The sequence below is a fragment of the Panthera leo genome, chromosome A3 (genome assembly GCF_018350215.1).
Source record: "Panthera leo isolate Ple1 chromosome A3, P.leo_Ple1_pat1.1, whole genome shotgun sequence".
Classification (NCBI taxonomy): Eukaryota; Metazoa; Chordata; class Mammalia; order Carnivora; family Felidae; genus Panthera; species Panthera leo.
In genome coordinates, this window is record NC_056681.1 from 139,715,259 (window position 1) to 139,743,156 (window position 27,898).

Here is a 27,898-nt window from a genome sequence, read left to right on the forward strand (position 1 = left end):
CCAGACCTGGGCCGCGCGGCCCAAACGCGAGGCCCGCGATCAGGGGTTGAGCGGAGTCCGCTCGGGACCAGGGAGCACTCCCCGGGCCCCCGAGACACCTGCCTCGCCCTGACCCTCAGTGCTCAGGTCACACACAACCGTCTGCCTGGCGACAGGGCCGTGGGCTGGGGGGGCCCAACTGTAAGAGACTGGACGCCTTAGAAGCCGCCCTGGGAGGGACGCGGTGAAGTCAGAAATCCCGTGACCGCGCCGTGCTTTCGTCGGGGGTGTATGTGGCGGGTGCTTCGTCCTGGCGGGTGCTTCGTCCTGGCAAAAGTGGAGTGTTCACCTGCCCCTTACCTGTGTCAGGTGTGCACCTGGCCAGGCGGTCCCCGCCCCGGGAGGCGGGGCCGAGCCAAGGGCGCTCTTCCTCTTCCTGGGGAGGTGTCGGCCGCTCGAGGGGCGCCGGAGGACCAGGCTCTGGGGTCACAAGTGAGTACAGGTGTGGGTGACGCCGCCGAGCCGCACCTAGAGTCGGGACCACCCCACCTCTACCCTTTAGAAAGTTTGGCTACAGAGGGTCAAAGGTTGGGGAAGAGGGCGGGAGAAAGGAGGGCGTCCGGGGATTTTGCTGTTGCGTATTATCAACAGGTCATTCCGCAAACTGTCAAAAATTAACCAATTCTGTAGACTCGTCCACAGGTGTTTCCGTACACAGAAAAGCTCTTGCTAAGTTTTAATTTTAGCTACTGTAATTCATTTTATGTTATTTGGAATTATCTAATGTTTGAAAAGCACTTATTACTCTTTTTCGTCCCAATTTGTTTCAATAAGTGACTCTCTAGAGCCGTGCGGTGCTGTGGGTGTGAGGTGAGCTTGACTGGTGGGGGCAGGAAGTCAGCAGGGCGCCCTGGGTCCCCTGTGAGGTTCCAGGCCCTGCATGTGACCACTTGGCCCTCCCTGCGATCAGCCAAGCCAAGCCGTTTGGGGCACCTCCTGTGGTAAGGGGATCTCTGAGCAGAGAGTCGGGTGGATAGCTCCCTAGCTCTGGGGGCACCGGATGCCTGCGGGGCTCCCTGCCGCGGTGGGCTTTCCTATTTAAACAAGTGTGACTGTGCTCTGAACGGGTAGGTGACCACAGGGAAATGACATGTACCTGCTGGCCTGAAACATACGTGTTTCACTTCAACAAATGTTTCAGTGTTGTCACTGCTGCCAGAAGGGCTGAGTTGGAAAGAATGACACAGACCTGGGCGCCTTGCCCCCAGGGAGTAATCTGATGGGCCCAGACAGTTCTACTGGTAGGAGAGAAGGTTTTCAGGTTTTGTTCTGCTTACAGAACATGCACGTCCTGCATTCTTGTTCTCAGGAATGTTTTTATTGAGATGTGGGAGATGCCTAGTTAATAATAAGTTAGAAGATATGTATTACATGCACAATGGAGAAATCACAGGTCTCCGGGTGCCCTTTCCTTCCTTGTGTGGGCCTGCTCTTGGAACACCTGTGGAGTGCCTTACTTCTGAGGTGTCTGCAAATTACTATGTTGAAGGTTAGAATAATCAAATAAGTTATAGCTTCCATCCTGTTGATCTTGTTTAAATTAAGGAGAATTGGTTGTTGGTTTACTAACGTCCTATTTATTTTTTTAAGTTTATTTATTTTGAGAGAGAGTGTGTGTGTATGTGCACCAGTAGAGGAGGGGCAGAGAGAGAGAGGGAGAGAGAGAATCCCAAGCAGGACCCGAACCACCTGATGCTGGGCTCAAACTCATGAACCATGAGATCATGACTTGAGCAGAAACCAAGAGCTGGAGGCTTAGCCGACCTAGCCACCCAGGCGCCCTTACCGACATTCTAATTAAACAAAAGTTTCTGTAAAATGAGAAAATACTAACCTCATCTTTTGTAAGATTAAAAAATAATAATCTTTCCTCATCAAGAATGATGTGATGCTTTTATTCCACTTAGGAAGCATTTACTCTCAGGAGAGCTCTCACTCTTTGGAAATAGGATGCGGGGCTTCAAAAGGAAAGCTGGTATGGGTCCAAGGGAAATGGGGCTGGCTGTGTTGCTGGAATGACTGCTGGTCACAGAAGGCCTTCTGCATATTGCCTTGTTTGACATCGTCGTATGCAACTTAAAACCTAAGCACGCTGAATTTTCTATTTTGGGAAGAGTCCATTTTTTTTCACCAAATGATCAGACCAGAGTGGCATGTGTAGTCCTGCTCTGGATGAGGATCACTTTTTAGTTTGAGAAAAGATAAAAGTGAGTGTACATCAAGGGTTTCCTAAAGCTGAAGGTTAAGTGCTCACCGCTCCCTACCCTTTGTCTCCCATCTGCAGCCTGTGGTTGGGGAGGAGAAAGGAAGCTTAGGGTACACTAATGTTCGGGGTTCAAATGCTCAATTTGGTTTAAAGTTTGGACTGCAAGGCTGCTGAGGTGAGCAGAGAGACCGGTTTTGATTTCTGGAACTGACAAGTTTTGTCCCTTGAGTCAAAGGAAGAAATTAAACCAAGGCCACATAAAGATAAGAATCAGTTGAAGAAACAATGACCGGCCTTAGTTGTCTGGCGGTGGCTTTCAAGACCACAGTGTTCTAACAAAGCTTCCAAGCTCAGGTCATTATGTCAAAGCCCTTTAAAAAATTACTTGGTTGCGTGAAGGTTTTTTTTTTTTTTTTTTTGCAAAGATTTAATCAATTTATTCTATATATTTCCTTTGCAGCTTTCTACTTACTTTGATTTTGGTTGGGGTTTTATCAATTCAGTGAATTAACCTTTATTTCATGTTAGTTATAAGGCTTAATAATTTGGTTAATATCTAATTAATGGACATTTGGAAAACCATTTCTAAACTTGTAAACTTTTCCTATAGGTACCTCTTTCATAGTCCAGAGTCCATTGGAGAAAATATTTTAGTGGACGCTGGCTGATATGAAGGAAAGTTGGGAAACCCTGGTCCTGAGTCCAGGGTGGGGGTGGAAATGCTTGAAAGTGGTCAGTTTCTAAGTTACTCTAAGCAGGGGTCTCAGGATTCTGTTTTGCAGGGATCCAGCCCCTAGTTTATGGCCCATGATCAATATGGAAATTATTTCCACAGCTTAAGCTTGTTTCAAGCTTTTGAAGTTTCCAAAGTAAACATTTTCTCCCCAGTATCTTAGAAACTCTTAATTAAAAAAAAAATTATCTTAGTATAGACATTTTCAAATATTTTAATCACTTTTTTTAAAGCTTATTTATTTAGAAAGAGCATGTGCACAGGAGGGGCAGAGAGAGAAACAGAGACAGAGACAGAGAGAGGGAGAGAGAAGATCCTAAGCAGACGCTGTGCTGTCAGTGTGGAGCCCGACTCGGGGCTTGAACCCATGAACTGTGAGGTTGTCACCTGAGCTGAAATCAAGAGTCAGACGTTTAACCAACAAGCCACCCAGGTGCCCCTTAATCACTTTTCCAAGAACATTTTAATCTAAATTTCTTAGCTTGAGGTGTGGCAGCCAGTCACTCTTAGGAGGAAACTCAAATATTCATGGAGAGTTTGCTTTGGCTTGGGATTCAGGAGACAAGACTTTTGTGCATGTCCAGTCGAAAGGCTTCTTTAGCAACGAATGACCTGTATCGTTATACCTTTAGTGGTATAATAAGGCCAACATTCTGACCAGACCATGCTCTCTCTATACCTTATGGCACAGCAGAGGAAAAGTGGGTGAGCCATGAGTTGATGCTGAGGACAGGAACTAAGATTTATATCTAAGTTGTTATTATTATTTGTTGGCTCTGACAGAGAAATTCACTATATTTAACTATGACTAAGCAATATGATTTTATCAGCAATTTAATAGGATCTGTGCTATTAAAACAAATTAACCATTGTCTTCCATAGTTCAGCCAAACACGAAGGCATCCTGACCAAGACCAGGCCTGTCAACCCCTGGTTCACGGCTACGAGGGCTCACAGACCACACTGCATCTGAATTCCCAAGTCTGATAGCCCCCTTCCCGTGTTTACAAAAAAGGCTGCGACCTTTGCCCACAGCAGGATGTTTGCAATAGCAGCTCTCAACTGTGGAATTTGCTTATTTGACTGGTTTAATTCTGCTTGCTTGATAGGGTTCACAGCAGAAAGTCTTCTGGGGGTAAGATTTATGTACTATTTACTATGTTTTAGTTGCATGTGTCAGAAAATCTGATCCAAATTGGCCTTAGCAGAAAAGGAAAACATACTGGTCCAAGTGACTGAACAGTCCAGAGCTGCTGTGGCTTTAGCTGTTGCCCAGTCCTAGGCTCCAGCAGGGCCAGCAGAGCCCAGATTCTATCTGCAACTCTGGTCAAGTGCCCTTCTGTGTGGCTTTGCTCTCAGGCTCTCCCCTTGTGGTGATAAAATGTTGTAGCAGGTCCACATGGAAGCGCCTGGGAGAGGGGAGTTGTGCAGCTACGCACGAGCACTTGGTGAGATGCAGATAGCAGATCAGCTTTGGTTTGAAGCTCTGATGTGGCAGGAGATTTGTTCTGACTTTCAGACTTGGGTCACCTGCTCAGTGCAGGATCAGTGAAACAGACAAACCGTGACGGTTCTGAAATAAGACACATAGATGTTCAGCAGCAGAAGGAACACATTTCTGCCATAGGTTACCGATCGATTTCAGTAAGTTGTATGGAGAATCGAGACATATGAACAAGGCACTGTAGGGTGCAGAGGTCAGTGACATATGCTGCTTCTGCCCTGGAAGGATTGTAGTTTAGTGGTGGAAAAATGAAAAGGTGAGAACATGAAGCGGGAAGAAAACCAGTTGGGTGGGCGTAAGCCTCAAATCACAAACTCGAGCGCCGAAATGGGAACATGTATCACGAGCCTTCATTTTCTACCAGGCGTGGCTATCTTCGTTCTCTCTGGTGGCAGTCACGTTTTAGAGTGGCCCCAGGTCTGGGCTACCACTGCCCACTCATTTAGCTTTTGGTGTTCAGTTACTACTAATCCCGAAGACGCTGCTACGCTGGCCCTTGCTGCATTCGAAAGGCTCTGACAGTCCAGTCTGCTGGAGCATTGCCCAGGTTCCTCCTAGGAGCAGAACTGCCCGCCCACGCCTTCTGGGTCAGCAGGACCTTGGTGCGGGAGCCATATCGGCCCTGCGCATGCACGGAGCTGGGGCACTCTGCCCACTGGTCTCGTGGCGTCAGCCCTCCTTGGGTTTCCTTCTCTTTTCTCATCCCCCCGTTCTTTAGAGGACCTGGAGAGGACGGACCTGGAGAGGACTGCTTTAGGGTGCTACACCATCAGCCTGTCCCTTGCTTCCCTCTGGCCCCCTCTCTCATAAGGTCTGGGAAATGCCACAGAGGTTGAGAGGCAGGGAAATTTTGCTATTACTTAGCACATTTTCCTCTAAACCCATTGTATTTTGTATGCAAGTGAACTGTGTCTAGTCCTCACAGGGATTTGACCTTCAGTTCCCAAAAGCCACACAAATACTTTATCATTTAACACATATTTATTGGGCACTTAGCTGTATGTCGTTGTGGCATGTGCTGGAGATATTACAGTTAATAAAATAAAATAGTCAATGTGCTTACCCCATGGGGCTCACATTGTAGTGAAGGGTATGTACAAGAAAGATCAGATAGATAGGTGGGTGTGTAGGTAGGTAGGCAGACAGACAGACAAACAGATGGTAGATACAGACAGATAGACATAATTGATTGACAGATAAATAGAATAGATATGGTTGCAGACAGATATATACGGTTAACAGACAAAGCAGTGATATGGGCCATGGTGCAGACTAAATATGATGGGAAAACTTTGAGGGGTGTAAGCAGTGGGGGACTGCTATCTTAGCTATTAGACGGAACATTTTTTTTGCAGAAATTACCATAGGGGCTCAAGACTAGGAACAGAGAAAGCAACCAGGAGACTTTGAATAGACACAAGAATTTATATTCTTTGGGCCAGGCTGCTTGTAGGGAGGAGTGAGATATAATCAGATCTTGAGCATATGTTGAGGTTTATATTCTGATAGGGTGTGCCAGTGGATTGGTGTGGCTGTGAGAGTGACAGAGAAGTCACAGTTAGGCCAGGTTTTGAGTGTGAGCTCCCGGAGAGATAAAGCCTGCCTGGAGAGAAGGCTCAGGGAGAAGGTGAGGAGAAGGGAGGGCATCACAGGCAGCTTTGTATAATTTGAACTGCTTACTTGACACTTCATGCCAAGATGGAGAAAGTAATTGATATCGTGAGTCTGGAATTTAGGGGAAGGTTAAAGAGTAGATAAAACCTGGAGATTGTCAGAGATAAGTGGTGCTTACAGTTACAGGACCTGAGATCTGAGTGTAAATGGAAAAGGATGGGGCCAGGGGGACAAGAGGGTCTTGGCGTCAGGGGATCAAGGCAGCGCTAACAGCCTTGGTGGCTGCTGAGTCCTTGTGAGGCCACCGAACCAGATGTGGGGGCAGGTGTGTTCCTGTGCTCTTCAGCTCATGGACTGGTTTGTGTGAGCCACAGTGGAGAGGCTCTGCCTGCCACCTCAGGAAGGGACAGTCCCTCCAGGACAGCAGGAGATAGGAGGCTACCCTGCTGATCCAGAGCAAGCACTGTAACCCTGCTCAAATGGCATGCCCACAAGATCAGCCTGGTGACGGGTTAGTCATTCGAAGGGGTATGCAGAATGGTTTCACTTAGAAGCAGCGTTTTAAACTTGGTCTTGAAGAATGAGTTGTATTTCAAGAGGTCAGAGGTTGGCACTGTTTTTCCTTAAGGGGCCAGATAGCACATGTTATTAGGCTTTGTGGGCCAAGAAACAAAATTGAGGACATATGTAGACACTCATATAAGAGAGAAAACAAACTACCACAATTTTTTAATTGATTAAAACAGAAATAGAATAATTGAGAAGTTGTTTTTTTTTTTTTTTTTTTTTTGTAATACAAATCTTGTGATGAGACAAATGTGATTCTCTTTATGGGAGAACATTTTGCTACTTGAGATTCGAAGTTAGTGTTACTTATCATGAAAATAAATCACAAATGTTCAACTGTTATGCTGACTATGATGCAATTTTACCTGTAACATCTTTGAAAATGTGTTTTCACACATAATATTATTATTGTGTTTTAATTTTTTCAGACTTTAAAAATGTAAACGCTGGCAGTGCCTGGGTGGCCTGGTCGGTTAAATGTCCGACTCCTGATTTCAGCTCAGGTCACGATCTCACAGTTGAGAGGTGGAGCCCTGTGTCTGGCCCCTTACTGGGCCTTGAACCTGCTCAAGATTCTCTCTCCCGCTCTCTCTGTCCTTACCCAACTTGTGCTCACACATGCGTGGGTGCTCTCTCTCTCTTTCTCACTCTCTCTCTCTCTCTCTCTCTCTCTCACACACACACACACACACACACACACACACACACACACACACAATATTAAAAATGTAAACACTGTTCTTAACTCCTAGGCCATAGGTGAACAGGTGGTGGCTGGACTTGGCCCAGGGCCATGGCTTGCCGACCCCTGTGGGGTCCCTCATCAATTTACTGCCCCTTACCTCCCAGGGTGTCCTTCAGTGTGGGCTCTGGGATCCTTAACAGAGCTCCTTAAAGTATTACTCCTTTAAAGCGGGCACAGTGATGAGCTTCCTCAGTACAGGGTGCAGGTGGAATGTGACAGGAGGGACAGGCAGGCGTCAGCCATGTGCCAAGAGGACCCGGGTGGATCCTACCCGCCCTCCCACAGGCCCAGGAGAGGACCCCTCTAGGACCAGGAAGCCTGGGCCCGGCCAGATACTCCCCCCTTGGCCCCTCCACTCAGAAACCAGATCTCCTCAGCTCTTTCTGGCGGCCAGACTTCCACGGCTGGCCCGTGCCACCAGCTGCTGACTGCTTGTACCCCAGAGGGTGGCCCAGCAGCCCCCGAACAGGCCCAGCCTGGGGGAACATGGCCCCTCTGCCACCTGCAGGCACCACATCCTCTCCAAAGAGGTGCGCACCTCTTCCAAACTGGTCCTTAGTGAGGGCTGTCTCAGCCTAGGGTGCCATCCAGAATGGATAATTCTCACAGCCGACCTCCCTCTCAACCAGCTCTGCGCATTCCACCTCCTGCTTGGACCCAGGCTCTGCACCCGCTCTAGGTGAGCAGGGCGGGGGTGTTATAGCTATGAAAGACAGCAGAGCTAGGCAAGTGACGGAAGCACAGGATAGGACCCTAGCACCTTGAATTGTTCCAAGATGTACACTGATGGGTGTTGTCGGCATAGAGAAGATAGATCTTTTTTGTTTGAGAAAGAACGTGCATGCTCTCGAGTGGGGGATAGGGGATGAGAGAGAGATCCTAAGCCCAGCTTGGGGGGTTGATCTCAGGACCATGAGAGCATGACCTGAGCTGGTCAAGAGTTGGACGCCCTAAGCGACTGAGCCACTCAGGTGCCCCGAGAAGAGGCATCTTTTTAAAGGTTTTAACATTTCATGAAAAAGCAAAACACTGCTTTGCTTTTTTTAGAAGGACTTGCAAATAGTGTATTATAAATATTATTTAATCAAAGAAGTAAGAATGTTAACATATAGTATGGTATTTGATAGCATTTTTACCCATGTTTCCACCTCTCCGAACTACCTAAGTGATTAGAATATACGTATATAAAACAAGTCAAATCTAGTCCTAAGTTAGAAAATGAAAATTACAAATACTTCTCCCCCATCTTTCTTCTTCAAAATTTAGAATTAATTTTTAAAATGTAATAATTGGGTAATATTAGCTGCAATAAAAAGCCTCCATATCTCAATTACCTAACACAGTAAGAGCCACTTCCCCAGCACGTAATAGTCTAGTGTGGATATTCCAGGTGGCGGACAGCTTTCCCCAGGCGGTGACCCAGCTGGTGACCCAGGGGACCCAGGGGACCCATCCTTCCCCCCTGTGGCTGTGCCATCAAAGTCCTCTTCAGCCAGCCAGTGATGGGAAAGAGAGGGTGGAGAAAGCAATACGTCTCAGCTGTCGTGGCATAGAAGTGACACACGTCACCTTCTCTGGGCACCTGCCTCTCGGGGACAGTGCTCCCTGTAACACAGGAAGCACACATGTGTGTGGGCAACCAGCTGTCCAGACACAAAACCAATAAAGCCAAACCCTCTGTATGCAATTCATTCAATCCATGAAGAGTAAGGTTGTGAGGCCTCATCTTAGATACCAGCAGAAATTAGGAACTCAAATACTTTGTCTAGTTATAATGCAAATTACAGTCAATGCATGTACCTTATGAACAGAGGAAGTTGTATTAGTCAATTTCGTAGTTATACTCCTGTTTGCTGACTCACATACCTTCTTAGCAACCAAAATGGAAATGAAGTCACTCCTATCTCAGTATATGCTCACCAATCATGGCTTTTAAAAGCTATCAATTGCATCAATACTGTACTGGAAATTTGGAAAGTTGGAAATGCCCTTTTCTTGATCACTGTGGAATAAATATCAAAAAACAATCGTATGTCATTATTGTGTCGCCTGAAGTCATGGCTTATAGAACCACCTCCATAACATGTACTTTAAAGGGCCAAATGTTGGGGTGCCTTGGTGGCTCAGTTGGTTAAGCATCTGACTGTGGCTTAGGTCATGCTCTTGTGGTTTGTGAGATTGAGCCCTGCATTGGTCTCTGCACTGACAGCATGAAGCCTGCTTGGGATTCTCTCTCCCTTTCTCTCTGCACCCCCTCTGTCTCAAAATAAATTAAAAAAACATTTAAAAAATAAAATCAATGAATGAATAATTAAAAAATATTAGGTTCTTCATATTCTATACCAATATAACTTTGAGATGGGTCAAATATTTAGTATAAAATATAAGCTGTGCCTGTATAGTTCTTTTTTTTAAATTAAAGCCTTTAGTCACAATAGTAGTTAAAAAGATGATAACAGTAGAAAGCCCAGAGACATGTTCCCATATAAATAAAAACAAATGCTGAAAAATAATAATTGTTTTAAAAAGCAAGCAGAGATACAGATTTGCGGCGTGAGCACAATTATAGACTAAAGAATATGATGCCAGAAAAACAGGCAAAGAATATGAACAGAAAATGTGCAAAACAGGACATGTAAACAAACTAAAGAAAAATTCACTGGCATTCAGATGAATTCAAATGAAATTTGTCACCCTGTTTTTCTGACGTATGGCCTTTGCCTTTACCAGTGTCCCCCATGACAGTGGACGTTTTTTATGGTAATACCCAGTGATCTAAACCTGGGTGGTATTTTTCAGAGGCAATTTATAAAGTAATATAAGCTAACAAATTATGGGTTGTTTTTATTCATCGATTCCCAACCCCTAAGACTCTACCCTAAGATAACTGTCATCCAACAGTAGTATCTCTGAAAGCTAAAAATGGAAATAATCTACATATTTGGCAATAGGAATCAATTGAAGCATACACTGAAATGCAGACAGTAGTATTGGGGGATATTAACAGCAGGGGTGGCTTTTCCCCCAACATTTGCATATGTATACTTTTTCCATTATGTTTACAATGTGTTTATGCCATGATTTCTGATCATATAAAAATATAGAAGTTTTTTGTCATACTTGGTTGGGCCTTTTGTACTATGAATTTGAAAAGTAAGTCTCCCATAATTTCTGGTTCTCTTATCTGGTTTGATTTCTGGCATTTCAAACTGTTGATGAATTTGGAGTTTATCCCCATGTAGCATGAAGCTGTGGATGAATTTTCATTGCTTCCCCTCCCCCCCGCCCCGGCAAAAGATCACTATTTATTGTGTAACACAGCTTTTCTACATTGATTTAATATGTTATCTTTATCATCAAGGTATTTTATATATTTGGGTCAATTTCTGAATTTTCTATTTTGTAAAATTGATTTTTCTGCCTATATTTGCATCTACTATCAAGTAAATTATTGACACTTTATTTTATTTTTAATTAATTAATTTATTTTTTTAATTTTTTTTTTAACGTTTATTTATTTTTGAGACAGAGAGAGACAGAGCATGAACGGGGAAGGGGCAGAGAAAGAGGGAGACACAGAATCGGAAGCAGGCTCCAGGCTCTGAGCCATCAGCCCAGAGCCTGACGCCGGGCTCGAACTCACAGACCGCGAGATTGTGACCTGAGCTGAAGTCGGACGCTTAACCGACTGAGCCACCCAGGCGCCCCTATTTTTAATTTATTTTTAACGTTTGTTTATTTTTGAGAGAGAGAGGCAGAGTGCGAGTGGGGGAGGGACAGAGAGAGAGAGGGAGACACAGAATCCGAAGCAGGTTCCAGGCTCTGAGCTGTCCGCATAGAGCCCGATGTGGGGATTGAACTCACGAACTGTGAAATCATGACCTGAGCCAAAGTCGGACGCCCAACCGACTGAGCCACCAGGCGCCCCAAAGCTTTATGATATGTTGTGGCTTTGGCAGAGCTTGTCCCCTCATTATTCTTCTTTTAAATACTTTCCCTATACTTTCTTGCTTATTTTTCCATATGAAATCGAGCATTTCATTTAATTAAAGATACTTGTAAAACTTAAAAGAGAAGATGAATTTGATTTCATTAAGACAAAAAGTAGAAAAACATAAGAAAATTCCAAAGACAAGTGCCAAACAGCGAATCAATATTTGTAACTCATGTTCCAGAAAAAGGTTAATTCCTTTACTTTATAAATGAATAAGAAACAGAGAAATACCCCCCAACAGGACACTATGGAGAAGACTTGATGGAAATGGAAAGATGTGTAACATCACTCATCACAAAAGAACAAAATAAGTACACTAAGAGCTTCATGCCAGAGAGAGTGGTGCTGGCACTGCCACTGACTGTAAACCCTAGAAATTAGGCAAACACGCCGAGTGTCTGCTTTCACATATTGGGTGATGGGCGAGTGTGCCCAAGGTCCCAGAGAGGAGGGGAACCCCGCGATTGCCCCTTTTCCTGTACTTTCTCTTCTCTTGCTGAATGGAGGAGACAACGGAGTTTGGGGAAGCCATGCATCTGAACTGGCAAGGCAGCCTCACAGAGGGGAGTGGGCCCGAGAGATCTGCTGGAGGACCCATGAACCCTTGGCGAGTCCCAAACCCTACGTTTACGTGTAAAACTTTCAAGATGGCGCCAAGAACAGCTACCAGGAAGCTGTGAGGTGAACTGTTTTCAGTTCAGTGAGGGTTGTGGGATAACAGTTCTCACCGTCTGCTCATTAAGCCCTGAGCACACTGGGGAGCGAGCCCAAAGAATCACACCACACTTGGAGGGCTCACATCAAAACGACTGTACACGCACCGAAGCAAAACACAGAAGCAGGCCTTGGAAAGATTGATATGCAGGTCAGTCCCTGCATGGCCTACTGCTAAGGGCATCAACTCTGTTTAAGGAAGACAACAAAATCCAGACATTCAATGTGGTGATATTCACAATATCTAGCAACCATCAAATTTTACCAGAAATAGAAAACAGGAAAATCTAACCCATAGCAAGAGAAAAATCTGTCAAAAACAGATCTGGAAAGGCCAGAGATGATGCAATTATCAGATAAGAATAAAAAAAGTACCTTTTAAAATATGCTCAAGTATTTAAAGAACAACATAAACATAATGAGAACAGAAATGGAAAGAATAAAAACAACCAAATGGAACTTTCAGAGCTGAAAACAATCTCTGAAATGAAAATTTCATCCGATGGCCTGAATAGCAGACTTTACATTGAAGCCTCTTGGCTTCTTTGGCTCTTCTGATTCCTTTCCCTGTGATAAAGAGATGGTCTATCCCCACATACTTCAGGTCTGGGAGGATTATCTGCACACTTGTTGGAACAAGTACATGCTTGCTTGCATGAGTTTATGAACACCCAGGCAAGCCTGACAGGTAGAATGCTGTACAAACACATTGGAGTAACCACTCAGTTCCTGAGTCTCTTAGGATTTTCCTAATAAGGACAATCTATACAGACAGTTCAACATTTTTGACAAAAGTATCCAGATACAGTAAAGTTCATATTTTTTATTTTGGACAGTTGCAATAAATTATATATTTTTTATTATGCGCAGTTATAAATTACATCTTTTGTTAATTCTTTAAATTTTAATATTTTTAAATTAACATTGGGGTAAATTAAGAATTACACAGAGAAGGTATATAATTGAGAGATTGGACCATATTTTGTTTAAGATCCTTTAGAATCCCATGATTTTATAATTTCTGGGATTTTGAGAGTTTAGGGTTTCCCAATCTCAGAATGAATTTAATTTATCAGGAAAATAGAGATGAGACAATAATTTCAGGATTTCCAATTCATTTTATTTGTCTGGAAGGATACAATTTATTAATGCTCAATTGTGCATGAGAAAAAATGAAATTATAATAATTTTCTAACTTGTATGTGCTAGATTTTTTCATTAAAATCTCTTTTTTTAATCTTTCAGTGAATAATCCCATACCTTCCAATCTGAAATCGGAAGCAAAAAAGGCGGCTAAAATTCTAAGAGAATTCACAGAAATAACTTCCAGAAATGGACCTGATAAGATCATTCCTGGTAAATAAAATATATACCATTCATTTCTAAAGTTGTTTTGTTGTTTAAGTTACTTGGTGCACATCCTGACCCCAGGCAGTGGACCCCCTAAGAGCAGCAAGCCCACAGAGTAGTGTTTCCCTCCTTCTCTGGGGGACCCCCACACCTCCCTTTGCCTTCTGCCTTTGTGGAGGCGGCCTCTCCTGCCTCCCCTTCATGGTGTCCACTTTGGTTTTCCCCCAGCTCTCCTGTTCTTGTCCTCAGTTTCTGAGGCCTTGTAAGTTTATCCTGCAAACTCACTAGCTAATCTCTTAAATAAATTTTAATTTTGGGTTTTCTCTTTCTAGATAAGATATTTACATTTTATAGGGGTTTAACAAGACATTAATCAATAATTCCCAACACAGCTACATATCATATTCCTTGGCTCATTAAAATACAGTGCTTAAAGTTCCTGCAAACCTGCTGAATCAGACCCTGGGAGCGGTGTGGCAGGAATGCGCATTTTTAACAATGCTTCCCATGTGATTCTAATGCGAGGCTGACCACATAAGACCTGAGTCTAGAGATGACCTTTTGGGAGCCACTACCTGTCCATTGCCACTAGCACTTATCTCTACAGGGTGTTTCGTGGACTACTCGTCTTTGCCACGAGGCAAAGAAGGTCCACATGCCGACTACCTTGGGCAGTGCTGCAGACTAATTTCCCTCTTAACCACCACGACTCTGATCCAGGATGACAAAGACTACTTGATTTTTTTTAACTACTTTAACTTCTTAAGTCAGATGTTTAAAGTTATTTAGCAGAATTTTAAATATTAAAAACTTTTAAATTTGTTATAATAATAATAATAATAATAATAATTATTATTATTATTATTATTGTTATTTTGGCCCAGCCACCACTTCCATCATAGGAAAACAGTGCTTCTTGGAGCCTGGCTACTCAAAGTGCCGCTGGACATCACCTGGGGGCGCGTTAGAACCGCAGGACCTCAAGGTCCCACTTAGACCTAGTGAGTCAGAATCTGCATTTTTTACAAGATCTCCAGTGATCTATATGTACACACAGGTTTGAGAAGGACTACTTTAGGACTTGAAGAAAATTCAATCAGAAAAACTGAATTTTCAGTAGCAGTATTCTGAAGCAGGAGATAGAAGACATTTCTTGATATATATCAGCATCTGCCTATGTGGCCCGCTAGCCCGATTTATGGAAAAACTGGATTTCCTAACACAGAAACATCTGAGTATGGATTACCTCTCATGGATTTTGTGCAGTGAAATTCCATCATGACTTTCTTCTGCCTGCAAAGACCACCTGACTCCCTTTCAGTGAGTTTAGCTGGGAAAGTGAAAACCAGTTTACGTGGCAGCCTGGGTAAGAGCTGACTCTCAGGTGTGCAGGCTGTGTGTGGTGGGGAGGAGAGGGCCCCAGGGGCTGCCAGAGAGCCAAGCCTCTCCTTTCCTATAGCCTTCCCTAGGATGGGGGGGGGGGCATTATGTTTAAATTAACACTAGGGTGATCTATTATATAGTGGAGGATAAAATCTACAAAAAACAATTTAAAACAAAGCATCTAGACTGTAGACCTTAGCGGTACGAGGTCACACTCGGGTGTGAGGGGCCTGAGATCCGTACAAGGACATTTAGAGGGTGAATCTGTACTCAGTGCATCTCTGCCATCCATGAAAAGCTACTTGGCAAATCAGTTAGGCATTACTGGTATTTTAGTGTTCCTGAATTTGGGTAGAAAATCTATAAAAACAAACCTGATACTTAAAATATGTTCATCTGCTTTTGCTCTATCTAAATAGAGGCAATCCTGACCATACACACATCGAGAGTGGAGTCGAGGTGTGGACAAAGATGTTCTACCAAAGTGGGGTTGTAAAAATAAACCTATGTGATATACAATACAGCTTTCAACCGCATTACAATATACTTATAACGTTTTGAAATACAAAAAGGAGGCACTGGATGCCTGGGATGAGCACTGGGTGTTGTATGTAACTGATGAATAACTAAATTCTCCTCCTGAAACAAATATTGCTCTGTTAAAAAAAAAAAAAAAGGGACATTGGGGTCCAAGGGTAATTTCAAATGTTGAGGCTTCCCTTGTTATTTGAAGGATATGCTGTTTTGTGAATAAATCCACAGAAAAGGGAGGCACAGTGTTTACTAGGCACATATATTAATAACTCATTTTATGTGATGAACTTCCCTGAAATGTGAATAAAGCAGTGGTTTCTAAATTGAGTTATATTCTCAGTACACTAGTAGTTATGTGTTACTCGAATACTCAAATAGATCATTTTACAAAGTTAAAAGTCTTTTAAAGTGGCAAAATCACTTGGTTTTTCTGTGTTTGAATCCAGATTTTCATATTAGTAAAAGGTGAACTAACTGTATGGATTTCAGATCAAAGTTCCACAGTTTGCAGCAGTTTCTCCTTAGTACTTAGTACAGTATGGATCTTTATATTATGAGTTATGTTCTCAACTAATTGAAATCTCCAAATTATTTGTCCTGCTGGTAGATGTCACTGAAAAATCTCATCTGTATATCTCATTTATCACAGCGGTTGCAGGATGGTTGAGCACTTGTGACGTTAGGTGTAACATTGGAAACATACAAGGAAGGAGGTGGGGCAGGGAGGCCCAGGTGCACGTGCTGCGTAACCGAGTGTTTTTCAGCTCACATGTCCCACTAAGGCTCATACTGAGAGCCCTGGGTCCTGCCAAGGAGACTGCTGTGTGTACTGAATCTGCTCAACCCCTGAACATCTATCCAGGAAAGTCCATTAAAAATGCTCACCTGCTCGTTATCTTTAATTTTGCAGCCCATGTAATTGCTAAAGCCAAGGGCCTTGCGATATTGTCTGTGATAAAGGCTGGATTTCTAGTAACTGCTAGAGGAGGCAGTGGGGTCGTGCTGGCGCGTCTTCCCGATGGAAGTAAGTTGACTGTTTTCGCTTTGAACACAACTCACAGGAGCGTGGTAGGTTTCTTCATCCTTCTTTGTTCAGCCCTTGGCTAAGAATCAGAAACAACCAAGTTCTCTTCTCAAGCACTACCCACGTTTTCACGGGTAGACTTCCCAGCAGTACAACCAGCCCAAGTAGAAGCACATTCAAAGGCACTTCCCTTCTGTGGGCTCAAAGTCTGTGAGATGTTCCCACAGCGGTGACAGGTAGCTCTCTGTGAAGGTGGAGATCTGTCAACCTCTGGGGTCTCAGAATCTCAGGAGGACTTTTCTACTGGGCTTTTCTGCTGTTCTTATTTCCCCTGTATTTCTCACTTCTGAGTCCAGATGCTCAGTCCACAGAGGGTAATTTAAATTTTTTTCTTAACGTTTATTTTTGAGACAGAGAATGAACGGGGGAGGGTCAGAGAGAGAGAGAGGGAGACACAGAATCCGAAACAGGCTCCAGGCTCTGAGCTGTCAGCACAGAGCCCGACACGGGGCTTGAACTCACGAACCGCGAGATCATGACCTGAGCCGAAGTCGGACGCTTAACCGACTGAGCCACCCAGGTGCCCCTCACAGATCGTAATTTAAAAGCTGCCCAAATGAAATAGCAGATTCCCTGGGGCACCTGGGTGGCTCAGTCAGCTGAGTGTCTGACTTCAGCTCAGGTCATGATCTCACAGCTCTTGAGTTCGAGCCCCATGTCAGGCTCTGTGCTGTCAGCTCGGAGCCTGGAGCCTGCTTCCGATTCTGTGTCTCCCTCTCTCTGCCCCTCCCCTTCTCATGCTCTCTCTCCCTCTCTCTCAAAAATAAATAACATTAAAAAACAAAACAAAAACAAAAGAGAAGCAGCAAATTCCCCAGATCCTGGCCAGATGGGCAGTCTTCAAACAGCGACAGCTCCTAACATAGGAAATGGAAAACAACTTTGGGGTTATATGACGCTAATTTCTGTAATACAAACTCCCCTAAGCCTGGGTAGATTAGTTCTAAATATATTCAAGCAATATCCTGTTACCTAGAACACAAATCAGGTTAGGAAACTAATAAGCATCTGCAGAAAGGACTTTATCTAGGCTCTCCCACCCTCCCCCCATCAGATTAATTTTCTCCCTAATTCAAATGGAATTACTGTACTAAGTTTTAAAATGTAAGGAAATTTATCTTGTTAAAATCTTAATAATCTTGAACAGATAGCCTATTTCTTGTGCTACTATGCAAAAAAAGACCAGTTTTTGCCCTCAGAGATTTACAATAGAAACGGTTTATTATTGTGTTACCCTTAGAAGTGATTATGATAAACTTTTTTGAATCCTTTCGCTCTGTTATATCTATGATAGAACTCTAACTAAAAACTAGAATTACAGCTCAATTATTTTGTAAAACGTTATACAAATGTTGATAGTTAAAATTAGATATGTTTAGTAGGTGAGGATTCAGTAGTTTGGTGTTATGCACGTTTGTAGAGAAAGATCAGGGGGCATGAATTTGTGAGTCTGTGGGACTCAATGTCTAATACCTTTCAAATATTTTTAACTTAAAGTTATACAGGCTTATTAAAGAACATTTTAAAACACAGGGGAAAATACCAAAGTCTCATTATTTTAAAAGAAATGCTATTTGTTCACATTTTAGCATTTTCCTTCCCATATGTGTGTGCAAGCAGTTTTAATGTTAGAGTAACGTTTGCTTCTTTGTGTTTGTTAGAGTGGTCTGCACCGTCAGCCATCGGCATAGCTGGGCTTGGTGGAGGGTTTGAAATAGGAATTGAGGTAAGTGTGTGAAAACACAACTGCGACTTCCTACGTGAAGCTTGAGAGAGTATCTACTGTTCTCATTTCACCATCGATGGAATATATTTTATTCCATGTATTTCCCTTTCTGGATGAATCCCCGCTGATAACATTCTAATGTTTACCGGTATCTTTCATCGAGAGTGGCATTTTGCTGGGTCCATCTTTAGCATGTCTGGGGAGCAGGAATGTCTCAAAGCGGATGAACTGTACTTGGCCACTTGTGACTTGCTCATTGCAAAGCTGCTAACCTCTGCAGCGGGTTGTCGAACAAGCCAGAGCTTAGATCCTGGGCTTACCTGGCTTAATACAGTGTATCTTCATGGGTGGCAAAATCCAGTTGTGTTATATCTTCAGATTGCTTCAGATGCTTGGAGTAAAGACTGCCTTTGCATGGTTTCATGTTGTGACTTGGTTCCTGATGACCATGGCCTCTCAGGCAGGCCCTGAGCACACCTGTTTGCAGAGGTCTGTTACTTAGAGATTACCTTCTGCATGATGCTAATCTTTCATCCATTGCGGTATTGCTAAGTCATGGGCAAATTGAATCTCCTAATATTCTCAAATCACTTTCTTCTCAAGTTCTGGTCAGTTTTGTCCTAAGCCATCTTTTTATGCATTTTCTCTGTGGCCACAGTTTTAAATTCCCTTGGCCTCATTAGACACGGGCCTTTCCACCACTCTTATTTCACCTTTATGTGACCTTCTTTACTCCCTGTTCCATTAATCTGTATTATAAAAAGAGATATATATTTTAGCTTTCCCTATCATAACTGCCTTTTTGTTGGATATTCAACCAGACCAAAGCCATACAAAGCATCGCCCTGTGTGGGCAGTACATTTTCATCCCTGCCTGCACCTCCTTGTCGACAGGCGGTGCTCTCTGCATGGATGATGCTCAGCTGGTGGTGTGAGTGCCCCCCCTCCCCCCCCCACCTCATCACCCCTCTCCCTCCATTGGAAGCTGGGTGGTGCTCTGGGCCTCAAACAGCATTTGTTTCCAAGCTGATGAGAGATGAAGTAAGGGTGACTGCAGGAAGTTTAGCATATGAAAAACTGAAAATGTGAAAATGGGACTCCCCGTGATGGCTCCTTGGAATATCCAGTTTTAGGCATGTTAACAGCCTTGAAAACAAGTGTAGTAACGTGTAATCCTATCATTAGCACGTGAAATAGAAAGATTCAAAGTCAACATTTTATAGAGATATACTCGATTATCTTCCAAAGGCAGTGTGGGGTAGTGGTTGGGCTGTAAGAGCAGAGACTGTACCAGACCCGGGAGCACCTGCAGCCCTGTGCACTGAGCGGCCCTCTTCTCCCAGGATCTGCGATTTTTTACTTGTAAAATAGAGGCAACAGTAGCCTTCCCTCTTGGCTTATTAAGTGAGTGCATTTAGAGTGGCATAAACTATTATAATTTTTATTGTGAATGTCCTCTTTACCTTTGCAATACTTACTTGTGCTTGTGATTTATAGAAACTTTTGATCTTACCCTCATGGCATATAGAAGAAATTAACCCTGGACTTTCATTTAACTAACATACATGGAGGAAAATCATTAGCTTTTTAAAATGCCTATTTCAAGTAGAGATTAGAGGAATTGCCTAGGGGTTAGAAAGACTGGCTTTATACTTCTTAAACACAACCTGACTTTGCCTCCCTGAGGCCCACAGATGTGTCCCAGAGGGTAATCATAATGTGCAAGCAGTCAGTTCCTTTTCAACGTTGGCAAGAAGTCTTGTGCTTCTCCACAGAGCATTCTCAGACTTTATCATGAGCGGGAGTTTTCTGCTGCTGCTCTCACAGAGCTCTCCGGCCCACTTCGAGTGAGCGAGGAAGCAGAGGTTCCCTTGATACAGCAGCTCTTGTGAAGCAGGACCGTTCTTGTCAGCAGCGGCCCTGGCTTCCAGTAAAAAGGCAGCAGACCTGTGGCCAATGGCGAGCCAGATAGACACCCTCAGTTACGGAGAGAAATTAGTCCCCAACCACCTAGGGCTGATTCAGGTTCCTCTTCTGGCATTCTTCTTTCCAGCAGCAGGTTCCCAACTTGACAGAATGTTCCACACAGGTGTTACCCTGTTGGTTTTCTTATCTGGACCTTAATGTAGATTGTGAGTACCTTGAGGGCATAGATGTTCTCTCTTCATGCCTAGTCCTCAGATTGGCCAAGTATTGAGCACAAAGTAGAAACCCAGAGTGAGTCTCAATTTCTTTATCTTAAGTTTTCAAGGACACAGAGAGCACTCACATAATCAATTTATGCTAGTAAATACTTGTTGAATAATGTAATTATCTGCCATTCCATTTTAGAATGGACGAACAATAGCAGTTAAGATTTTTGTAAAACTTTTGCATATATTCTTATGGAATCAGTTCCATCCCATAGCCATGGAGAACGGTTATCACTGCTCTCATTTCGCACATGAAAGAACTGGGTGATGTGAGTTCCCCAGCAGGAGGTAGCCAGACAGTGACAGACGGGCCATTCAAATGGAGGGTTCTGGCCCTGAAACCACTCAGCAGGCTGTTTGTGGCATTGGGTGCAGTGTTTCTTAGCGGTCCTGGTGTTCAAGCCTCTGTCCATAGGTAGAAGGACTATGTGTTCTTGGTTCCATGGATAATCAGGTGAGAAGTCAGCCCTGGGTCTCATCACTTGTAGTACCCTGTCTGTTCCTGACTGTGACTTCTGTCTACATAATTTCCCATGGATTTTAGGCCAGGTAGGCAGGGCACACGTGAGTATATTCAATATACGGAGACATTAAGCATCTTGCCTAAGATCACACAGCTAGGGTATGGTTGTCCTTGGTTGGGTTCACTAGATGTAGAGCCTGAGACAGGGCTTGGGGTACATGTGATTTCTTGAGCAAATGTTCTCAGGGCTGAAACCATAAGGGACTAAGGAAGCAGGACAGAGAAAGGGTAGAGTTGGAGCAAGGGATGATCCCAGGTAAACTCAACCTGGTCTGACAACAGCAGAAGGCAAACCACATAACAGCCTTGCTAAGCCTCGAGGCGAGCAGGGTGGCGTCTGGGCGCCACCACTCTTTCTGTCCGCGGGCAGCAGGTGGTGTGCCTCTGGTACAGGGCTGAGGGAGCCAACGGCACCAACCACAGCAGGGGGAGCCAGAGCAGATCTCTTGCATCCAGGACACTCTGTGATCTCTCAGCCCACCACGCTGCCTCCTGTAGGTGATAACATCTTTAGTGCATGTGAAATATGAATGTGATCTGCAGGAACTTTAGATTTATGCTCTGTTTTGGAATCCAGACCAGGTTAAGGTTCTGAAGGTATATGAAGTTAGGGACTAGGTCATCTTCTGACAGGATCTGGTGGCCTTCCTTAGCTCAGACATTAGTTAACACTAAGATTATAGTACTGATTCAAGTATGTAAACTACAGAGAATTTCCAATGTTTTATAATTCACACACAATTCATTAAAAACAAAAACGATCTGAAAGTCAATGGTCTAAGGAAAGATAATGCAAAGACTTGGTTTAAAGACTATTAGTATTTTCTTTTCAGGACAGTCGTAACAAAGCCCAAAGCTCTGAAAACACCCATATATGGATCACTCAACTGTGTGTTATAGCAAAGGCCAGAGTTCACCATGGGCCAACTCTGATCAGTCTTGCTTTCACCCAATAGTGTGATTTGAGAGAAATGATTTAGCTTTTCCAGAGAGAGTTTGGATGAGCTCTTTTACTTTAATAATGAGGACGGTGTCCAGGTGTAAGCTAAGGAAAAATTACTGTTAGAGGCTAGGCTCAACTTCTGAGCCCACTAAAGTCAATGTGCAGAGAAGGGCCCAGTGGTGTAAGGGGTGGAAGGTGTCTTGGCATGCAGAATGTCAACACTCGGTTTGAATGTTGAGGCTGAGGGCTGTGTCCCAGAGGGCTTTGTCCCCTGAGGGCTGTGTCCCCAGAGAGCTGTGTCCCCTGAGGGCTGTGTCCCCCCCCCACCCCCAGAGCTATGTTCCTGGAGGGCTGTGTCCCCCCCAGGGCTGTGTCCCCCCAGGGCTGTGTCCCCAGAGGGCTGTGTCCCCCAGAGGGCTCTGTCCCCCAGGGGGCTGTTCTCCCAGAGGGCTTTGTCCCTGGAAGGCTGTGTCCCCCAAGGGCTGTGTCCCCTGAGGGCTCTCTGTATTTCTGGGCTCTCATGGGGCTTGCATACAGCTCCGGCAAACTTGAAAACCAAATGCCGTCCTTGTAGGCATGTCTTGAGCTGTCTCACGTTCTAATTTTTGCCCTTAGAGAACTAACTCTGTAGGAGGCACTAACTAATGGTTAACTAGTTTCCTTCTGGCATTTCGAATTCTGAGGCCAAAAAGAAAGCGGACGTGCAGTTTACTGGTGGTAGGCATGTGGCCTTGCCAGGGATTTCAGGGTGCAAACGTCATTGAGAACCCTTGACCTTCTGCCCTCACTGTTAGCTGTGTGGTCTTTGTTTGGCTTTCTTGATGTGTTTAGTTTAAAAGAGGACTTTCGATCTTTCTGTTCTACCTATGTTTGATGTGTTCTGGCTATCACTGTGACAGTCCTCTTAACCTTACTAGACCTTTGTCGTCACCTGCATTACCAGCTTGTCGGGTGGACCGGGGAGGTTTGTATGGAGCCCCACAGCACATGGTTAGGGGTGTCTGCCACACTGACCTGTGCAAATGTCCCTTGTGTGAATCCTCAGCTCAAAACAACAATGACCCTTCCTTCATATGCTTTCATTGTCTACATTGAAATTCTTGCTGCATTATATGGTGTATATTTGAGTTCTAATCAACATGTATTTTAAATGATATTTAGACAATTATTCTTAAATGAATGGGCTTTTTTTATTTTCAGGTATCAGATTTGGTAATAATTTTGAATTATGACAGAGCAGTAGAAGCTTTTGCAAAAGGTGGTAACCTGACACTTGGAGGGAATTTTACTGTGGCAGTTGGGCCCCTGGGAAGGTGAGTACTACAACATAGTTTCTGAACAGCTGTTGGAGAGTAATGGCTTAAAAACTATACAGTTTTGCATTAGGAGGAACTTTGAATTGAAATGAAACTGATTCATGATTTACATATGTCCCAGAGGGTTTGAGGCTCTTTAGAAGTAAGAAATAGAAAACATAGGCAGTGTGATAAAATGAGAAAATTTAAAACTAGAACACACAAAAGGAAACTAAATATTTCAGAAATGAAGGCCATCGTATCTACTGGAATTGAACATAAAATGTACCTTTCAGCTTTGAAGGAGCCAGGTCAAATTGAATTAACTGATAAAAGACAGTATCGATCAAGAAAGAAAACAAAACTTGTCTTCAAACTAGTGAAAACTTAAAATGAAAGTGTCTCACTGGCGTGTTTACAGTATATATGCTGCATTTTCCCTCTCGGTTAACAAACAACTATTCTGGGGTCAACTGAGCAATTTAGAAATTCTGAAAGCTCAGACTGTTTACAAAAGCTAACACAGTACAATCCTCTGAAAACGTTTCTAAATTCCATGAAAATAGTCAGTGTAAAAAGAACCCACAGTCTTTAGGACTCTTGAAATGTACGTTGCTGTTTTAAGAAAGGAAGACAAGGTTGGTAATTATCAGCTTTCCATGAATTGGGTACAAGGCGGTCCTCTGTATTACCACATCATTTTTTAATGGTTTTAAATAACAAGTCCTTCCCCTGCCCTGTCCTTGCTCTAGACCACTCTAAACACATCTAGCTCAGACCAATAGGAAGTAATGAATGAAAACAAGTGGCCTGAGATTAGAACGATGTCACTCTTTGGAGGGAGAAGTGCAGGGCTGTTCAGATAGTTGTCTTTAGGATCTATCCTCTTGCGAGTCTGGTTCTCTCCTGCAAAACCTTGTGTTTCACAGGAATTTGGAAGGAAATGTTGCCCTACGGAGCTCCGCTGCCGTCTTCACGTACTGCAAATCTAGAGGACTCTTTGCTGGCGTATCTCTAGAAGGCAGTTGTTTGATTGAAAGGAAAGAAACTAATCGAAAGTAAGTGCAAGCCAAATAATTTTAATTTGAGGAAAGTGTGATGAGAAAAATAGTACGTCATAGATTCACATAGTTCTTTGGAGTTTACAGAGTAATTTCGTATATTCTTTTTTTAAGAACATATTTTAAGAATATGCAACATTTGACTCTAACTATTTCTTTATTTAAAGATTCAATATAAAGCAATATGTACTTAGACAAAATCTAGAAAATACACACAAAAAATTGTAAGGAAGGAAAAAAATCCCATTCTACCCCTTTGAGATTAACACTGCTCAGTTTGCTTTATTGCCCGACAATGTTTTCCTAAGCATAACTTCCCTTGTTTTGCCACATATGATTGTAATCATAATAGATAGAATTGTAAATCCTTTTTTCCATCCAGCATTGCAAGAATCATAAGTGTAAGTTAATGGCTACATAATATTGTATTAGTTGGCTGTATCATATTCAGTATATTTTTCAAACATCTGTAAAAGTACCTAAGTTACAACTTGTAGGTCAATCAAAATATTCCTCATTGTGAGAGGCTGTCTATTATGATTCTCTGCCTTTGTTGTTTTTCCATAAAACGGAGATCAATTTTGATTTTTAAAAAACGGATTTAGAAGTATTTTGACAGGTAGAGAAGAACTTGTACTTTAAACTGGCATCTGGCTAAGTTTTCCCCAAACTGCTTCTCTACATCACCACTAAAACATGTCTGGCTTCTCAGAGGAAGATAAAAGGTTGACTGACAAGAGAAACTTCCTTCAGAACATGGCAGGCAGAGATCCCACTAGCTGGGAGCTTGGCAGGAGCCGACAGTGCTGTGTGGTTACAGCAGAGGAACCCCTGCCCCCCAACCTCATCTGCCTGCTTTCCAGGGAAAATCTGCACAAAATTTACTGTTCACTCAAGAGTTTGTTAGCACCCTGGGGCACCTGGCTGGCTCAGTTGAACAGCCAACTTTGGCTCAGGTCATGATCTCATGGTCCGTGGGTTCGAGCCCCGCGCTGGGCTCTGTGCTGACAGCTCAGAGCCTGGAGTCTGCTTTGGATTCTGTGTCTCCCTCTCTCTCTCTGTCCCTTCCCCACTTGCACTCTGTCTCTCTCTGTCTCTCAAGAAATAAACATTAAACAAAATTTTTAAAGAGTTAATAAGCACATGTGACAATATTCAGTGTAAGCCACAGAAACTGGAAAATAGGAGGAGTGGGGAAAAATAAAGATTTGCAGAGCTCTGTGTCTTATAAAGTCAAGAGAGATGTTTCTACTTCTCGTTTTTGAAGGATTCTTTTAGAAACTTCTGATTTCAGGCCTTCAGAAGACTTTCTCACTAAAGTTCACGTAAATCTGGATAAACTAAACAAACATACTTCTTAATTAATTGCAGGGCTTCCAAGCATGTAAGGCAAATCTTTATATAGTTTTGATGCAAATAAACAGTTTTAAAGGAATTACAAAGCCGTATTTGTTGGCCCCATTTTTGTAAGAAACTTAAAAAATAAAAGCCTGTAAAAATGTATATGCTTGTAGGTATATTTGCAGAAGCGTAGATGTATTTGCATACATGTGTTTATATAGATGTGTTTGTATATGTGATTTGATTTTTATATTATTGGAGAAAGAGTATGTGTATCAGACTATTTATGGTGATTGGCTCTACAGATGATCTTGGGGGAGTGAATTTAGGGGCTTAACGGGTTATAGCTTATAGTTAGTGTTGGAAAAATAGTATATATGAAGTATTAGATGTGAGTTTATCCCTACACACAGGTATGTGTCCTACTTTTAGCTCTAGGAAAGCTCTATGTCTATAAATGTTCTTAATCTGATATTCCTTATTAGGTTTTATTGTCAAGACATCCGAGCTTATGACATTTTATTTGGAGACATGCCGCGGCCTGCTCAAGCGGAAGATCTCTATGAGATTCTCGATTCCTTTACTGAAAAGTATGAAAATGAAGGACAGCGAATCAACGCAAGAAAAGCAGCAAAGCAACAGAGGAAGCCTGCTGTAATGCGTGGTTTTTTTGTGTGTCTCTTAGCAGTCGCAGGAAATAGCATATTCTGCCCTTGAAGTCAGGTTCCTGATAACCGACTCCACTTCCCTTATACTGTCATTTGCGTAAAGTCCTTGTGAAAATGGCATACACCTGTGATGTGTCACCTGTACAAACCTCGAGGAGAAACATAGGTTGTTTTCCATACTTGCATCTCTGAGGAGAGGACTTTGTACCAGTAGCCGTGCTAACGGTAGCTGCTGACACACAGGTCTCAGGCCTCCGAGCATCGATCGTGCGCACCAAGTTCCATGACACCCTTCGGAGTCGCTTGATCCCCATCACAGGGCACGAAAGCCGCCACAGCAAGCCTACGTTGTCACGGCCTCCCAGGGGCTGCCGAGCCAGTCACCAGGTGGCTGTGCCCGCGTAGGTTGTCAGCGGTGCCTGGATGAGGCGAGGTACAGAAGGGCACCCACTGTCAACCCCTGCATGTGGCGTCCGTTTCAACTGAGCGTGGCCCGAAGCACACTACCTGTGCTCGCGTAGGGTGCTTCGTTAATAAGTGCATGGGGGAAAATAGGCCACATACATTCTCCAGAAGAGAAAAGCCTCACATGCTCCATGATAATAAAGTATTTTAAAATTATGTGCATTTTTTTGTCCCTCCCAGGCTAAAGAATTACCTCCGAAACCATTGTCAAGACCACAGCAGTCATCTGCACAAGTCCCGCTGAACTCTGGCTCCCAAAGTAAATATTTTTGTCGTAATTCAAATATGATTATAATTAACAGTTGTTAAACTTTAGTATCAAATAGAACTAAAATGTGTTGAAGAGAAAAATAAATGCTCAGACTCCTCTAAATACAAAGGTATTCTCATGACTGTAACTTGTGAAAGCTTCTTCTCATTCAGAAGAGGCTTTCTCTAATTTACAAAGATTTATCTTTAAAAATTTTCTCATTTATTTTGTCATTTCTTCCAAAGACTGCTATCCTGCTGATTTGAAATAGGAACAAAACAAGCCATTTTTCTTGTATACTCATAGATTTATATTCTGAATATTGATCTAAGCCATATATTCTTAGGAGCTCAGGATTTCATAAGGCTGGTTTTAAACTAGACTAAATGTTTAAAGCACCAGGCTCTGGCCTCCATCCCTCTTTCCATTCATCGTTTGTATGACAGTCACTCTTGGAATTCTGCTCTATGGGCACAGAGGGTAACAGTACCTAGCAATATGGTAAAGGAGGTGATGTTTCATATAATGATCCACTATTATTCAAGAGCATTGTGCAGCGGCTTTTGTGAGTACAAAGATGAATCTACCTTACATCCTGTCCGTGAAGAACTTTCAGTCTGGTACAGGAGGTGTCACATGAGGAGAAGTAACTGCCATCACCGGAAGGAAGCATGTGATAAGGTCTGGGAGGAGGAGTACAAGTGTCAAAGGCTCTAGAGGGCAGGAGGATGGCCCCTCCTTCAGGCTCTGTATCCACCGCCCCTTCACCTGCGGACCCACACGCAGTCTCCGCCCTCATGCTGGCTCCTGGCTGTGCCGTTAGCTTGCCTACACGTCCCCTCCCTGGAAGACACTCAGGAACCAAACCTGTCCTTTATTACCCACTCTTACTGTGTGACCTGGCTGTTCCTCTGTCTCCTGGGATGCCGTATTCTTCTTTCAAGAGGGATGGTCTATTTCTGATTCA

At 43.4% G+C, this 27,898-nt stretch overlaps 1 protein-coding gene across 3 annotated transcripts in view; it reads left to right on the plus strand.

Annotated features, from left to right (window-relative positions):
• SH3YL1 (SH3 and SYLF domain containing 1) overlaps positions 1-27,898 on the plus strand; it is a 40,973-nt gene that overhangs the window by 501 nt on the left and 12,574 nt on the right. For 2 of the 3 annotated variants that reach the window (XM_042933796.1, XM_042933797.1), the window contains exons 2-9: positions 349-471; positions 13,362-13,472; positions 16,294-16,407; positions 18,129-18,193; positions 23,052-23,164; positions 24,076-24,204; positions 26,034-26,202; positions 26,862-26,940. In XM_042933796.1, the coding sequence (XP_042789730.1) occupies position 471; positions 13,362-13,472; positions 16,294-16,407; positions 18,129-18,193; positions 23,052-23,164; positions 24,076-24,204; positions 26,034-26,202; positions 26,862-26,940 (781 nt within the window). In that variant the 5' untranslated portion in view covers positions 349-470. Of the gene's footprint in view, positions 1-296; positions 472-13,361; positions 13,473-16,293; positions 16,408-18,128; positions 18,194-23,051; positions 23,165-24,075; positions 24,205-26,033; positions 26,203-26,861; positions 26,941-27,898 lie in introns of those variants that run through there. The other variant, XM_042933798.1, reaches the window with a different exon arrangement.